Source organism: Balaenoptera musculus, chromosome 18, assembly GCF_009873245.2.
Source record: "Balaenoptera musculus isolate JJ_BM4_2016_0621 chromosome 18, mBalMus1.pri.v3, whole genome shotgun sequence".
Lineage (NCBI taxonomy): Eukaryota > Metazoa > Chordata > Mammalia > Artiodactyla > Balaenopteridae > Balaenoptera > Balaenoptera musculus.
The window spans coordinates 75614651-75631309 of record NC_045802.1 but is presented as its reverse complement, the minus strand read 5'-3'; the positions used below and the strand labels follow the sequence as shown (position 1 = coordinate 75631309).

At 39.1% G+C, this 16659-nt stretch overlaps 1 protein-coding gene across 1 annotated transcript in view; it reads right to left on the bottom strand.

Annotated features, from left to right (window-relative positions):
* The window catches only part of TNFSF13B (TNF superfamily member 13b), an 84275-nt gene that overhangs the window by 22793 nt on the left and 44823 nt on the right, over positions 1-16659 (bottom strand). Inside the window, exons 2-3 of the mRNA XM_036831347.1 lie at positions 10354-10713; positions 10188-10275 (exon numbers count right to left, since the gene is read on the bottom strand). Of these exons, the coding sequence (XP_036687242.1) occupies positions 10188-10275; positions 10354-10683 (418 nt within the window). The 5' untranslated portion in view covers positions 10684-10713. The remainder of the gene's footprint in view (positions 1-10187; positions 10276-10353; positions 10714-16659) is intronic.

Sequence of the window (16659 nt, the reverse complement as noted above, 5' to 3'; positions counted from 1 at the left end):
AACCAAAAATAGAAATACACCTGAATATCTGGAGAAAGGTAGCAATAAATTGCACAGTTGGCTGTTACATTTTCAACTCCCGCTTGGACATTCCCACCTGAACGCCATAGTGATACCTCAAGTTTCATCTGCCTCAAATCTATTTCTTGATCTTCTCCACACACACTCACCTCTCACTCCTTCTCTGTTTTCTCTCTTAGTGGATATATAACTGTCCTCTGAGTTGCCCAAACTAGAAACTTTATAAACATGCCTTATTCCTTCCTCCTCAACCTTGAAATTCAACTAATAACCAAGTTCTAATGGTTTGAACTTTTAACTTTCGTTCAATTAAGATTTCATCTCTCATTCATTCATTCAACAATTTTACTGAGCACTAAATTTGTGTCACATGTTGCACTCAGAGATACCAAAAAAAAGGAGATATAATTCCTACCCCCATGGAGTTTACAATCTAGTGGGAAGAACAGGCATGAATCAGTAGCACCAAAGCAGAATTAAAATTGCAACTGTAAGAGAGATACAGTGCCCAGACATCTGATCCAATGAGGAAGGCTTCTTTGAACGGTGGCAAGTTTGGCTGAAGGAGAGCTAGAGAGAGAGAGAGAGAGAGAGAGGGAAAGAGAGAGAGAGGGGAAGAGAAAGAGGGAGAAATGGTAAGATGGGGAGCATCGTAGCCTAAATTCAGATCTTACCCTCACCATTCTTCACAATTACCTTAGCCTGCCTAGTTGTGCCTCTTCCATTTTCTACAATTCCTAGTCCATCACTTGTATTTCCTCCAGAATTATCTTCCTAAACCCAAATCCTATCTTGTCCTTTTCATGTTTATAATTCCTTCAAAGGGTTTCTTTGCACACAAAATCCAAGTCTACCTGCACAGCCTCATGACCCTCTTCTCCCACCCCCACTGTACTTAAACACGCCTTCTCAGAACAGGAGGTCGGCTTCATGTTTCCAGGACCTTGTATCCGCCATACCCTACGGCTAAATATTCCTCACCTTTCCAATTGGTGAAACTTCATTCATGCTTCAGGGCTCAGGCCACATATCAAATCTTTCCCTGATCCTTCTAGCTAAATATTTGATGCCATTACACTTTGTACGTACATCTATTGAAATACATTTCACTATATGTACTAATTGTTTCTATAACTGCTTCCATCCCTAGACTGTGAGTCACTTCATATTAAGGGCCATCATTTACAAATTTGCAGTGTCTGATTTACAGCACATTAAAAAAAAAATCTGTGGAACAATTTAGAAAAGAAAGTAGATATCATACCAACATCTAACCTTTCCAAATAATTCTTAAAAACCTCATTCTTACATCCAAATTTATAATACATGTTAAATCAAATTAAATTAATGTTTTAGGGAAAATAGGTTCCATTAAAAAAAAAAAACCTATGTCCATGATGTCTGAACTCTGTAACAATAAATCTTTGGGTCCATGGTTTTATGGAAAACATTCTTCATAACGAATAATCTCAATAAGTTTTTGAAACGTCATCCACAGAACTGTAGCACGCTATAATATTTTTAAAAGTAAATGGTTGTGTGCTATTTCTCTAGAATTTCTTACTCTCTAGTTGCCAGAAGAAGCTCTAGGGTAGTAGATAGAAGAGAAAAAAGATGAGCTGAAGTGTAGCTTCACAACTTGTGTCAGTAGATACCAGGAAGCAGTTATTTTCCATTTCTTTGTCTACCTGACACAGGACAGTCAGAGGAGAGGGATGGAGAGGAGAAGAGGAAAGCCTGAACTTCAATCAATCAACATTTGCAAAAATCCCCAAGGAGATGGCCGCTTACTATAATAAGGTCTCTTGTATTTTTTCTATTTCCTGTTTTATTACTGTTCCCATACCTTGGATATACTCTCCTCTTACCCACATCTATCAACCTTTAAGACCCAGCTCAGCTCTTCTCGACCATGGTCTAGATAATCTTTCAGTCTGTGATCTCCACTACTGACATTCTATGATTCCATAACTAGCCATCCTTGTCACTGGTAATAATATTAATAATAATTTAGGCTTCTCCAGGATCCAATAATTTTTCTCAAATCTGGTGCTTTATTTGAATGTTAAGCACATATAGCTCACATGATCAAAAAAACTCAGAATTTATAGTCGAGATAATAAATTCAACCTTAGTTCTTAAACCGATTAGCTATTTAATCATGAGATTGACACTTAATTTTGAAATATTTTTTCTTATCTGTAAAATGAAAAAAACAATATTTCATAGTGTTGACAATTAGTTGAAGTCATAATTTGCATGTGTTTTGTAAAGGCAAAAGACATTGTTATTTTTTAATTGATTTACATTAGTTTTTTAAAATTTCTCCAACTCAATACTGGGTTTCTGAAAAGAGGGGTTGGCTGTGCCTGGGCTTCAATTCTCTCACCTAAAATGCAGACAATAATGCCAGCACTGCAGGGTTATGAAGAGGGCAAATGATAATCATAGGTCCACAGGGCCTAACCCAGAGCTTTCACATGGACCATACTCGGTTAATTTCATTTCTCTCCCCTTTTCTGTATATTCTGGAGAGCCTACCTCAGAGCTTTGCACAGTAGGTGTCTCCTCTATTTTGAGAAAAGTCTGTTTCTTCTCTAACTCCTCAGAAATGGGGATACTTTTTTTTTTTTAATATGTCCTTTGAGGAATTTTTATTTTTTTAACATCTTTATTGGAGTATAATTGCTTTACAATGGTGTGTTAGTTTCTGCTGTATAACAAAGTGAATCAGCTATATGCATACATATATCCCCATACCTCCTCCCTCTTGCATCTCCCTCCCACCCTCCCTATCCCACTCTTCTCAGTGGTCACAGAGCACTGAGCTGATCTCCCTGTGCTATGCGGCTGCTTCCCACTAGCTATCTATTTTACATTTGGTAGTGTATGTATGTCCATGTCACTCTCTCACTTCGTCCCAGCTTACCCTTCCCCCTCCCCGTGTCCTCAAGTCCATTCTCTATGTCTGCGTCTTTATTCCTGTCCTGCCCCTCCGTTCATCAGAACCATTTTTTTTTTTTAGATTCCATATATATGTGTTACCATACAGTATTTGTTTTTCTCTGACTGACTTCACTCTGTATGACAGACTCTAGGTCCATCCACCTCACTACAAATAACTCAATTTCGTTTCTTTTTATGGCTGAGTAATATTCCATTGTATAAATGTGCCACATCTTCTTTATCCATTCATCTGTCAATGGACACTTAGGTTGCTTCCATGTCCTGGCTATTGTAAAAAGTGCTGCAATGAACATTGTGGTACATGACTCTTTTCGAATTATGGTTTTCTCAGGGCATATGCCTAGTAGTGGGATTGCTGGGTCATATGGTAGTTCTAGTTTTAGTTTTTTCAGGAACCTCCATACTGTTCTCCATAGTGGCTGTATCAATTTACATTCCCACCAACAGTGCAAGAGGGTTCCCTTTTCTCCACACCCTCTCCAGCATTTATTGTTTCTAGATTTTTTGATGATGGCCATTCTGACTGGTATGAGGTGATACCTCACTGTAGTTTTGATTTGCATTTCTCTAATAATTAGTGATGTTGAGCATCTTTTCATGTGTTTGTTGGCAATCTGTGTATCTTCTTTGGAGAAATGTCTATTTAGGTCAAAGAAAATCCCACCACAACAAAAGAGCAGCTGCCCAGTGCAGATCCTGTAAGTAGGACTTGACCTATAAAAAGCATAATTAACCATTAAAACTAATATCACCCATTTCTACGAACTATTAATGAGAATGCATCCCTCGACATTATGAATTTATTTTTAAAATACCTACGCATGTCTGCAATTTTTTTAAATGTTGAAAGTATAAAGAATTATTGAGCTTTCAGGGATTAGATAGAAAGACTTACCCTGGCTTCCCTATTTAAAATACAGACATGTCCTCTTACCCTTCTTCACCCTTAACTCTGCTGGTTCTCTTAACCCTGCCCTAAATTTTTCACTTTTGCAATGTATTTGACATTTTCTAGTATTATAACTTCCTCATTAATTATGTTTATTGATTATTTTCTATGGCTTTCCACCTCACTGCAGTGGAATCTCCAATGCATGGGAAACTTTTATCTGTTTGTTTTCTAATCAATACCCAACAACTAGAACAGTGCTTGGACCTCCTAGGTCAGGGAAGATTGGAAGAGATACAGTATCGCTTCTGGCTGCACTGGTTGATTCGCTTCCTGGCTCTTCTGTTTCCCAAAACTTTAAACTTGATAAGAACAGGGTTCAAAGGTTTGGTTACCAGGTCACTATTTCCATTTTAAATACTTTTGTGGAAATTGAACAGAATCCAGCTCTTGCAACACTGAAAAGAAGGCTCTCGTTATTTGAAGCAGGGGAAAAGAAAAATAACACTCAGGGAAGATTCTGGTCAAAGATCACCATGACAGCAGCCAGCTGTTTCTGTTCTAGGAAGGAACACACCCTTGCTGGGTAAGAGGCTGCCGTTAGCCTCATCTGGGGCCAAATAGGATGGTTGAGTTATACACTGCATGCTTTTAACACTCACTTTACAGCCTTGTAAGTTACAGCTGAGCCCAAAATGCCAATGAAGCAAAGACTGGATGTTACAGACCCCTCAGACACCCCATCTTTTCTTGCAAAGGAAATGGACTATGGATTTCAAGAAAGAAATACTAATATTTCAAAAATATTAATAGTACTGATATCTTTATGTTTAACAACAAAAATGTTTACCCCAGAGAAATACTTTAGTTATACTATTAGGTGTTAATTTATGTGCATTATATTCAAAACTCTGATTTTTAAAAACTATTAAATGCATTCTGGTGTCCTGGATGGCTCCTGGAACATGAAAAGACCTTAGCGGAAAAGCTGGTGAAATTCAAATAAAGTCGGGAGTTCAGTTAAATCCCAGTGTTGGTCTCTAAGTTGTGACAAAGGTACCATGGTAACATAAGATGTTAACATTAGGGGAAACGGCATGAGGGGTATATGGCAGCTCACTGCACTGTTACTGCAACTTTTCTGTAATTCTAAAATAATTTCAAACTAAAAAGTTTATTTAAAAATGGAGAAAAATAAAGTAGATTGGTCAGAATTTTACAAGAAATATTTGAAAGGTAAAATATGGGCAAATTTTTCTGCTCTTGTTTTTATATTTCTTTGAAATGCACATGCTTTCACCACTTCATTACTTTTTTTGTTTTTTGGGTTTTTTTTAACTTTTTGCCTGTGCCATGCAGCAGGGGGATCTTAGTTCCCTGACCAGGGATAGAACCCACACCCCCTTCATCGGTAGCACAGAGTCTTAAGCCTGGACTGCCAGGGAAGTCCCTTTCACCACTATTTTTAATATTACAGTTGAGATGAATATAATAAACATTATTAATAAAAAACAATTTTTGTCTTTCTATAATCTAAAATACATGGGTTTCTGATAACTTTTAAATTCCCTACTGAATAACAAGGGAAAAAATGAAAGGTCACCTGATTTTATTAATAAACTGTTTTAGCTCAGTAGGAACCCATTTGGAAGAATTCACTTTCTTGATGGACTCTGAAGATGCTTATCTTTAGATTCTTAAGATAAACAGAATTATAGTTAAGTGCAGGTTCAAAACATGGGTCATCATGATTTCATCTGTGAAGAAATTTTCATGCGTAATATTTTCAAAGCCATGTGACTTTAGTGTTTTTGTTTTTGTTTTTTTTAATTGGGACTATCTCCAAATACACTTATGGGCTTAAAAGTGAATTTTTGGCTATTGTAAGCCATTTGGCAATTTTAATCCTGGATTTCCCCACATTTCTGTTTGTTATATTATAATCAGAAATTATCTTATGAAACACATGAAACTTACTAAGACTTTCATTTGAAACACAACATAATTAAGAAAAACAAAACTGGAGCCACAGCACCAAATTCTAGAATGAAGTAAAAGCAGCGCGTTTACTCCGGGGGTGGTCTGCAAGAAATACTAAATGGGTGTGTAGGCTGATGGTGATGTCTGCCCTTCATCTACTGCTGTTCAGCTTGTGAATTTCATTGACTTGTGTCCTGAACATACACGCCCTTTTCTGTATGTAAATAATATGTCGATTAAAATTTTAAAACTTAAGCTAAAAACCCATGAAATTATAGTTAAAGAAGTTGCTGAATATGGGAGCTTCTCTATGACTTTTCAATGAGCCCAAATAGTGCCTCTACCTGGTGCACCAAGAGAGTCTGAAGCAAGGGGTTTCCAGACTGCCCCTGCGACTTTAGCTTTATGATCATGCTGATTCTTTGGTTAATTAGTTATTTTAAAGGTCAAGTTAAAAAAATTTCATAAGATGGCCTTTGATCAAAACCTGACAAATGAAGAAATATGGGAAAATCCCCTCCCCCCCCAAAAATGATGCCAAATCATTCTATCTTATTTGATATTGAGCCCAAAATTGATGAACACATATTCATGGAATACCTACAGGGTGCAAGTGTCATGATGAATATACAAAAGGAGAAATAGGACCAGACCACAGAAGTCTCTACTCTTTAGTTGAACAGACGGGGTATACACAAATGAAAAGAAAACAACCTTCCTAGGTAATATGTGATGAGTATCAAATGCCAACGCAATAACTAGGCTTGCTGTGTGCTGGGGAGGTTCGACTTTCTAGCCCACCACGTACTGAAATTTACTTACAAACTGAATATCCACACAATAAAATTGAGATGCCTGGTGAAATTTGGGTTGGATTTATAGAAAAATAAGAATGAGTAACATTCTGGTATGTTACTTAGCAATATTCAGCTGTGAACCTTTTTGACACAGTTATAAAATAATGGCAAACTGATATTGAGGAGTATATACAGAAAGCAGAGTATTTTAGAAAAAATCTAGAATGATATTATAATTCTGTTAAGTCTAAATCCACTGAGTGTACTACTGACGTGGCTTAAAAAAAAAAGCTTGAGATCAAACACTATATCATTTACTGAAAATTCTATGTTTTTTAGCAGTTTAACAAGCTATTTGAAAATGCTAAGACTTCTAATAGCAGTAAACCCTTTTTCATTTAACTATGAAAGAATAGTGAAACCTATGTAAGGAAAACTGTCTTATTGTGAAATTTAAAATTCTGTATTTAACAGAAAACAAACAAAAATCATGGAGTTTCAGACAACCTTCTTGGTATATATATATGCATTAATTTTGGAGTAAGGCTAAACAAAATAAATTTTCCCTGCACAAAAGGATAGTGTCTAAAACAACATTCATGCCAATTTCATTGACCAGGAATAATTGATATCACCTATCACTAAGGTTCTGGTCTTCACACCTTTCATCTGGGATCTATGAATGTTATAAATATATGTAGAGAGAGATTTAGAGATATATATGTACTAAGTATATTTATACAGTATATATATACAATACATATATATATATATACACAAACACCATATATATGCTACATGAGGGTTTATAAAAATCTGAGGCAAACCATGATAATGACCATAGTGACTACATCTGGGCTATGGAAACCGGGTGCATTCTGATTCATTGGTTAGAACTTTCTGCTATTCTCCAAACTTTCTAAAAATTGCAAATTATTTGGGGAAAATTTTTGTCAGTATACAACTTTTGGATGCCCTAGTAACACAAATATGAAAAAATATTCACATGGGAGGAAATTTTAAAATATTAATAGAACATATTTTGGTCAAGTGGGACTCAGGGAGTTATTGATTTCTTACTCAATTCTTTCCTTCTTAAATCTGCTGTAATGAGTCTATATCCTCTTTGGAATGGAAAAGTTAGGGTTTATTTTTAATATTAATATTTAGAGGCAGGGGAATACTAGCAGACAAGGTTGAAGAAGACTGAGGCATCCTCACCTTACTAGACATTGAAGCTCACTTTATTATAAAATTACTTAAAATATTTAATACAGATAAATAGGAAATAAATCAATGAAAAAAAACAGTCTCAAAATAGATTCAACTATAAATGAGGAACTTAATATAATATAGTAAGCGTTCCAATGCAAATGAGTTAAAAAGAATCATCTAATGAATTTGGCCGAGATATTTAGCAACAGTTTGGAAGGAAAAAGTAAAAGAAGAAAGGGGAAGTTAAGGAAGGAAGGAAGGAAGTTCCTAAGAAAGGAAGTTAGTATGACATGACCTACCAAAATAAACTCCAGGACTAATGGATTAAATACCAAACTACAACACTAAATTAAAAAAATTCAAAATGGCAGAGAAAAGAATAAACTACTTAAGAGATTATGAACAAATATATTTTTAGCTTTGATGTATTACAGAAAATTTAAAAAGTGTATCACATTAAAATATACAGATGCAAAATCTCCATACAAGTTTAAAAAACTGCAAGATATTGTGAAAGTATTTACATCAAAATTTTGATAAACAATATGCCTAATATAGAGTTTATTCAAAATTATTTTAAAATTAGGACAAATGAGGGAAGTCATAAATAAAAATTAGCAGAAGATAAAATTAGAAGTTATCAAAATATGCAGAAAGAAGATAATTCTTATTTGTAAGCAAGCAAAAAATTAAATTTGAGGCACTGCTTTACAACTACTAAACTAGCCAAAATATATTTTTAAAGATAAAATGCTGTAAGAATGTAGAGAACTTGTACACTGCATTTCTGATTGCATACATTTGTAATTCATTTTGAAAACAGTATGGCAACAGGTAGCAAGGGTACTAAAGATGTTCATCCTCTTTGGCTCAGACATTCCATGTATGGAATTTATATTGAATATATGCATACAATTCCTCAGAAACAAAGAGATCTGCACAAAAATTTTGGCATGTTCCATTCCATCAAAAAAATTGGAAATGATCATGATAAATAATTGTATGATAACAAATAAATATGGATGTGTGAGAATTACTTAGAAACAAGGAAAACGTTTATTGTGTAATAAGTGAATACAAAAATATACCACAGTATATATATACTGTATTTTTTCAGTTATGTAAAAAATATAGATGATAAAACGCAAAATATGAAAATAATCGATGTGTTAAAGTATAGTAAAAATGTGAGTGTTTTCCAGTTTTAAAATGTTTAAACCCAATTGTTTCTGATAATTGGCACAAAGATATGATAAACAGATACAAAATTTACGGTTGTATAAAACGAGGAAGAATTTTTTCCACGAATAAGGCATTTAGTGACAAATAAGTTTACAGAAGGAGCATCCTGTGTGTGTGTGTGTGTGTGTGTGTGTGTGTGATAGGACACCTATTCTGTCTCTCGTGCACTTCTGTTCAGAAGTACAAATACATGTAAATAATTACACCTGTTGGGTCTGCCTCACACTCACCGTGAAGATTAAAGGACACACCTCTCCTAGTACAAGCCTGCCTGGCACATTCTAGGGGCTTAAGAAAAGTTTCCTTCAATATAAAAGGGAAACAGCACCAAGGATTTGTTAAATTGCAATATTAGTAAATGCAATGCAAATGCTTCTTTCTCAGCCCTGAAATGAAGGAACTAGAGCTGAATCACGTCTTGGGAGGCCCCACCAAACCTGAGGTGTCAGGAATCCATACAGTTCTGTGGAACACGTGGAGCTGGAAGAAAGGTAGCAATCACCAAGGAACTATTATAAGAAGATTATAAACGTGTGGAGCTCCAGGAAAAGCACACATTAAAGAAAAGCATTAAAATCTGTGTGTGTGTGTGTGTGTGTGTGTGTGTACAATAAGCTTTTTTTAAAAAGCAAGACACCAAATAAAGCACAAACATGCACCTGCTTCCGGGCTGATCTACACGTGGTTTCACAGCGGCTACGCCCCCCAGGAGATGCTGTCTGGCTGCCCTCCTCTGACAAAAGCTCATTCTGCACTGGCACGTGGTGCTTTGCTCCTGCACTGCCAGACGATGCTCCTGACATAGGAGCGAACTACCTATTTGAGGGGAAATGTGGGCCCCTTGCCCCTTTCCTAAAGTGCCGCACAGATAAATACCTCTCCCCGCAAAATCTGCTCACTGTAGGACAAAACGTGCTGTCGGCCTATGACATCGGCCAGGGCTTGGCTTTGCCCTGGAGCCACACCTGGCTGGCATGGTAAGTTTCCAAGTTCCTAGGTCCTGTTTGGCTCCCCTCTCCTCCTCACCTGTGAACTGGGATCCCTGACTCCTAGCCGCTTCTGTGCCCCAAACATACCTGTTTCTTCTGCATCCGGCAGGCCACGCTTACTCCTGCTGCTTTGGCTGGAGTTGCTCTCTCCTGGAGCTGGTAGCGCCAAGCTCCCCTGCCAAGAGAAGAGCCCCCCGTTATTGCCAGGGCGTCTGGGCGCGGGAGCATGGGGCTGGGGCTGCCGCAGACTCACCTGCAGCGCGGAGGTGGCGGCCGCAGCCTCCCGCAGGGCGGCCCTGGGGGCTGCGGCTCCCGCCCGGGGGGCGCCGGGCAGCTCCCGCAGCTCCGCCCGGAGCCTTCCCAGCTCCGCTTGCAGGGCGGCCACGCGGCAGAAGGACAGCACCGTGAGGCAGCAGGACAGCAGGGCCAGCAGCAGCGTCACGGCCAGCAGCTTTCCATCTCTGGAGAAGCGCACAGAGGGGCTTTCCTCCTGGGGGAGGATGGAGACTGTCTCCTTCAGTTTCATTTCGTCTCTGGTCTTAGGGCGAGAAAGGCGTGACCGCTCCCCTGTGGACTCATCCATTTCCCTCCTCGAACTTTGAAGGTTCGGGCCCTTAGAATAAGTGACCACAGAGAATGGATCATTTCCTGTTATCTGTGTTTGTTGATGTCCTACATTGACTACATGGCCCAGCCCGGCGCTCGCCCTCCCGAGAGTTCTCCTGAATTTTCTTCTCTCTGCCCGGCTGCATCTCTGCCCCTACGGTACGATAGGTCTTCCTGGCATTCGCCCTTCTATGTGATTGCTCAATCAGTCTTCCTCATTTCACTTTCAGTTTTTGTTAAGAATTTTAATGGCATCTCAGAACACTCATGCACAAACGGGCCCCTTAAATCTACTGACGGGAAGGACTTGGGGGTTTGGACCAGCACCCTCCGGACAACTTTTAAGATAGAAAGGTGTCTAAGGAGCTCCCCCTCAGGCATTAGGAGAGAACTGGGTCCACTTGGGGCCACGTGGCTTTGTAGGGAAGGGGGAAAAGAACATTAATAAGTTCCTGCTGGTGTGATAAAATTAATGAATGCCAAGGTCAGATAAGCTAAGTACACTAGCATTGAACTGTAGTCAGCTGGAGAGTGATTTATTAACAGTCTCTAAGTGGGAAATAAAATGAAATGTCCTCAGACGAGGCATAAAAGTCCGCTGGGGAGTACTCTCTCCCCACTATCACCTTAGCAATGTAATAAGAAGAATGTGCCTAAATTTGGGGGACCTATTTAGATCAGGTACGCAGGGGATTCTTTATGTGCAGGTGTATGCATTTGGAAAGGCACCCTAAGCAATCCTCTTCCTCCTGGGACTCACTGCTAGAGAGGCAGTCACCCCCAGGATGGCCAGCCCCCCGGAGCTGTCCCACCTCTGCTGTCCCCACCTCTGGAGCTGCAAGCCCCTGCTCCGTCTGACACCACTTGGGGGAGAATCGGTCTTAGCTCAGCTCCAGATGCCTGGGTCCCGTCATTAACTGCTCTTTCCCTAAAGCAGCTTATCTGCTCGTCCACATTACGCTGACTCTGCCCCAATCTAACCTGTATACAAGACGACCCGACTTGATCCAGAGACTATAGTTTCAAATCTCTATTGTTGGACGTGGCGTGGCTGTAAGGACACCAATCCCGCCTGTGATTCAGTGTCCTCGTCTGTTGGATGGGGTGATAACTGTCCCTGAGAGCTGTAAGGAGACTTACAGGAATGTAGAACAAGCTACCTTTAAGATGTTCCCATTTTTCATTCATTTCCATTCATTACATTCATTCGTCATGTGGAATCTATTTCATTCATTCATTTTATGAACGGAATGTTTCATTTATTCAGTCCATGGAATATTTTTCATTCTTACAAACAGTGCTGCAATAGACGTCTTTGTACCTGTCCCCTGGTCACAGCTGCACACACCAGCTGGAGAAGAGCACATAGTCACCTTGACCAGGTGTCTCTGAGCTCCCTCCCAGGACCGCCTGTTTCATCCTTGTCTCACTAAGTGCGATGTCATCCGCCTTATCCATTTTTACCTCTTGGGATTGTTGTTTTTTCCTTTGCATCTGCAAGTTCCAAGACCTTTCAAAATGACCTAAAAATTTTTTTCTGTTTAAAAAAAGGTTTTAGTGATTCCCGTGGTCCCCCCAGTTAGCTGTTCTCAGGTGGAAGTTGTCTTCTATGAGTGAGCGTGCAGACTCTTTCGTGTAATACAACTCCTTTGTGACAGTCCTTGTTTCCAGATCAATCACGGTAAAACATACTAGATAACATTTCAATTTTTTCAAAAAGGACTAGTTTGAGGATTACTTTCTGACTGAAAGTAATTGAAACTCTCTCAGATTATATGTGTATGCATTCATAGTACCTAAATACAGAGAGAAATAAAAGAATTCAAGGCGGTGCTAGAAACCAATTACTCTCTTTTCCACCCTGGACACCTGCAGCCACTGCTTCTTTCTGTGAATGGACATTCTTCCCCTTCTGGCAGGCCACTCCGCTCCGTGTTCTGCTGTAAAAGTTCTGAAGAGAGAGGGAATAACTTGCTTTAGGGAATCACCTTTGCCCTCAGCTGCTCTCCTGGGAGAGCCACTGAGCAGTCTGCCTGCAGCCAGTGTGGAACCAGGAGCTGGTCTTGGACCACCAGCGGGCAGCCCTGGCAGAGAAGGGCTAGTGCCCCCTCGACCGAAGGCAGCGGGGCAGCTGGCCCAGACTGGGCATGGCCAGGAGATGTCCTCCACAGCCATCACACAACGCGGTTTCTCAGAAGACAGGTAGAAAACGAAGTGGCATTTATGTGCTCTCGAATTTCTTATTAGAGGAACAAAAGGAAGTTATTACTCCATCAATCAAGGATCTGTTTCCTGCAAAGGAAAGGGTGTGACAATAACTTAACTGAAATTCTGTTCAACAGATAGCAAGCAGTCCATAGTCATTGACTAGCTCACCACATTCACGTTTATTCAGGGCTGGACCTGAGAAACAGTTCTCTTCCGGGGTTCAGCTCCTTTTCACCCACTTCTTTTTCTCAATTGGAGTGTAAACCATTCTCCTGCAACAGAGCTGAAACAAACTGAATAAACAAAGTGAGTCCCATGTTTCCCGTCCCATCTATTCAGGAGAGGGTAGATAGGAACATGGGAGAGTATATTTGAAAAGAACTGAGGTCAGGAGTTTGTCTGATGGATGAAACACAGCATAAAACAAACATCTACTCTGACTGCTTGCTTCTTGTAGTGACAACCTCAAAAAGATTCAGAAAGCTTAATTTTAAACTTCTGGCTTAACAATCCTATAAAGAATTAGCTGGTTTGAGAAATCTGTCCTTTACCCATTTCTTTGAGGAAAAAAGGGTCTTTCATAAGGATTTGGACAACTCAAGCATGGAGACAGCAGCTCTTCTAGAAATGCGTATGTACCTAAAAATAGATCTAGGTGAAGCTGGCTTCCTCGGGTGCTCAGAATATGGAAAATGGCTTGATGCAAATAACTATTAATTTCAGAAAAAATATTAATATTATTAATTATTAATTTCAGAAAAAATCATGTTGTTTTCTTGTAGAAATATATACATGCAGTCAGTTGCTATTATAATTATAGTGAAACTTGAGTTGGAAGGCCAAGTGCTAATCGCTCTGTGAAACTGAACCAGGAAGTAAGGGTGTGATTTTAAACATAGACAACACTGGTCATTTCTTATACAAAAAATAATGTCAGCGCCTGCGATGTTGATTTCTATTTCTTAATAGTTATATTCAAATGAGGTGTATGTATTTACTGGAGCTTAATTTTTGTCCGTTTTGGAAAAAAAAATCCGCTAAGAATTCAGTTTCATTTGTGCATGGTCCTCAATGTGTAGTGTAACTGCTTTCAGATTTAATTCTCTTGAGTGTTTATTTAAGTGTGTGTTTTTAAGACATTTCTGTTTAATACTATTTTCAACTAAAGTGCAATTTAGTTTGTTATTCTTTACCTTTATAATACTCACGAGAATATTTTCATTAGCATTAAGATGAATATATGGCAGTCCATGTGACCATCTATCTATTTCATATACGTCAACTAATTTTTCTATTTTACATGCATGACACAGACAATACACATTGACACAGAGGGGCACTCAGATAATACCTGGTCAGATTTGACCATCTCAGAAATGTTGGGAGAAAGGATTAATTCTATCCATGCAGGGAACATTACTTATGAAATTCTCTCTGTCTTTAAAAACGAATAAAGCAGAGTTTGCAAACATTTTTAATAATTTATTTGAAATTTTGCTTATTAAATGTGAGAAGTAAAATGATGGGGGTGAGATGTACGGCCTCTGAAGTCAGACACATCTGTATGCCCGATTTTGTTTTACCCTCCTAACAGACTCTTTCCTGCCCCAAATCCAGAAACTGATCTTGTTTAGATAGCCATTTTGCTGGGATGCTGACCCACTGCAAGCGTCCATTCTAATCACTGCAACGCAGTCCTGGTGATTCCATCCGCATCAGCATTGATTGCTAAGAGTGGACGGATAAGAGAGGTTTCTAACAATCAGATGGGAGGGGCGGTCTCTTTGGGGGCTCATGAGAAAGCGTTCATCCTCTTTAAAGAGAAACCCAAGAAAAAGACATCCCTCCTGCACCGCCAGATGTTGACATATGACAACACAGAACTGTGCTGGCCACCCACCAACTGCTGTGCTGTCCAGGCCGACAGGTGGAGGGTAGGAAGAAAACCTGGGTCTCTAACTGCACTATTGTGCTGCTGAATTAATCAACTCCTCGTGTTCCCTGTTTGGGGGTGTTTTATACTGAGTAATACTTGCGCCTTATTCTTTAAGCCAATTTGAGACAAGATTAGATGTTAATGGATCCCAAAACATCCTAACTAATTCTGCTAGCTTGAGGATATTTATATTCCTACAATGAAAAAACTTTGTGTTTCGAATGTTCTTCCAGAATTTTTCCAAATGTCTTCATATTAAAAATTACAATGTAAAGAGAAATTTTTGTTTTATATTCCATCTAGCATTTATTGCTGGAAAAACTAGCTCATTCATTAAGAAGAATCTTATTTCCATTTCTACTGTAAAGTTACTTTTTGATAACTTCAATTATTTAGTAGAATTAGGAAACTTAAGAAAACAACATCTTTAAAAGTGTTATTCTGTGGAGATGTATTGAAGGGATCTGTCTTTTCTATGTGGACCCAGAATAAATTCAGTCACCTCTTCAGAAAGGGAAATAGGAAATCAGAATTGTGGGTCACCATGTAAGGAGGGAATCACCTCGAATTAAAGAAAAACCAAAGGAAGCCCAGCGTATTCTGAGAAAAATGCAGCCTGAATCCATTTTTCTTCTCCTTCGTACAGGCTCTGAGTTATCTGTCTTTCTTGAGCCAAACTACAGAGGAACCCAGAGGCAGCTGGATGTTGGGCTCTGACAGGTCTTAGACAAAGAAAAATGATGTGAGGCTTCTTCCCCCAAAGCAAGGTTAGGTACAGTATTGAATCTGGGACTGGAGTCTCAGTGGGTCTTTGAATAAATGGCAGAGCAGAAATCTGTGGGCCCAGGCAGTGGGGGCCATCAGTCCCCCATGAGTGTGCCAGCTGTCCTTGACCTGGAGAGGGCATGGAGGAACCAGATGAGTGGAGGTATTCCTCCCGTCCCTGGAGCTGGGACAATGTAAGGGGTGAGAGGAAACGAAAGCCTCCCCAACGCCCATGTCTCATCTGTAGACGGCAAGCTTCTCTGCCGGCACCAGGCTGGCTTATCCGGATGGAGAGGACTTGGTTTCCCAGCAGCTAAGCGAGTAAAGAAAACTGATGATAGGATGCTTAGGAGAGGTGAACAGGCACAGAAGGAAAGAGAAACAGGAATCCTCTCGCGAACATGCAAAACAGAGGCGATGGACAATTTGAGTTCTAAAAATTAATAGAAAATTCAACTGCAGGAAGTTTTCTTAGAAACTAAAAAAGATCCCCATCATTTTCCAATGAAACAGTTTAATAGACGAATTAGAAAGGAAAGGATGGTCACTTTTGAGCTCTGAATTACTGGCCTGTTGGCTTAAGTGGAAGTAAAACCTCAAAACACAGAGTAGAGAGCTAACATGTACAACACAGGAGATGTTAGGGGCAGGGGGGTGGGCGATAGATTAAAAGACAATGATTTAAAAGCTTGTAGAAAGAAAATACCTTTCTTAATCTATGAAGGACCTCAAACTGCAGTTTGAAAGTTCTCACCAAGTGGAAACTCAGAAAAATAGACCCAAGCAAGACCTGATGAAATTCCTGAAAGTAGCAAAATGTGTGGGACATTCACAGTTTGTGAGATGCATTTAAATCTATTTTTATGATGCAAATGACAGTTTCAATTGCATATTTTAGAAAAGAAGAATAAAAAAAGTGAATATAGTTCACACGGTCCTAAAAAAAATTAAAGTAAAAGCAAATTAAGCTTAAAGATAAAGAAATATAAAAAGAAGAGAAGAAGTTAATGAAATAGATAGCAAGCGACCACGCAATAGAGAGGA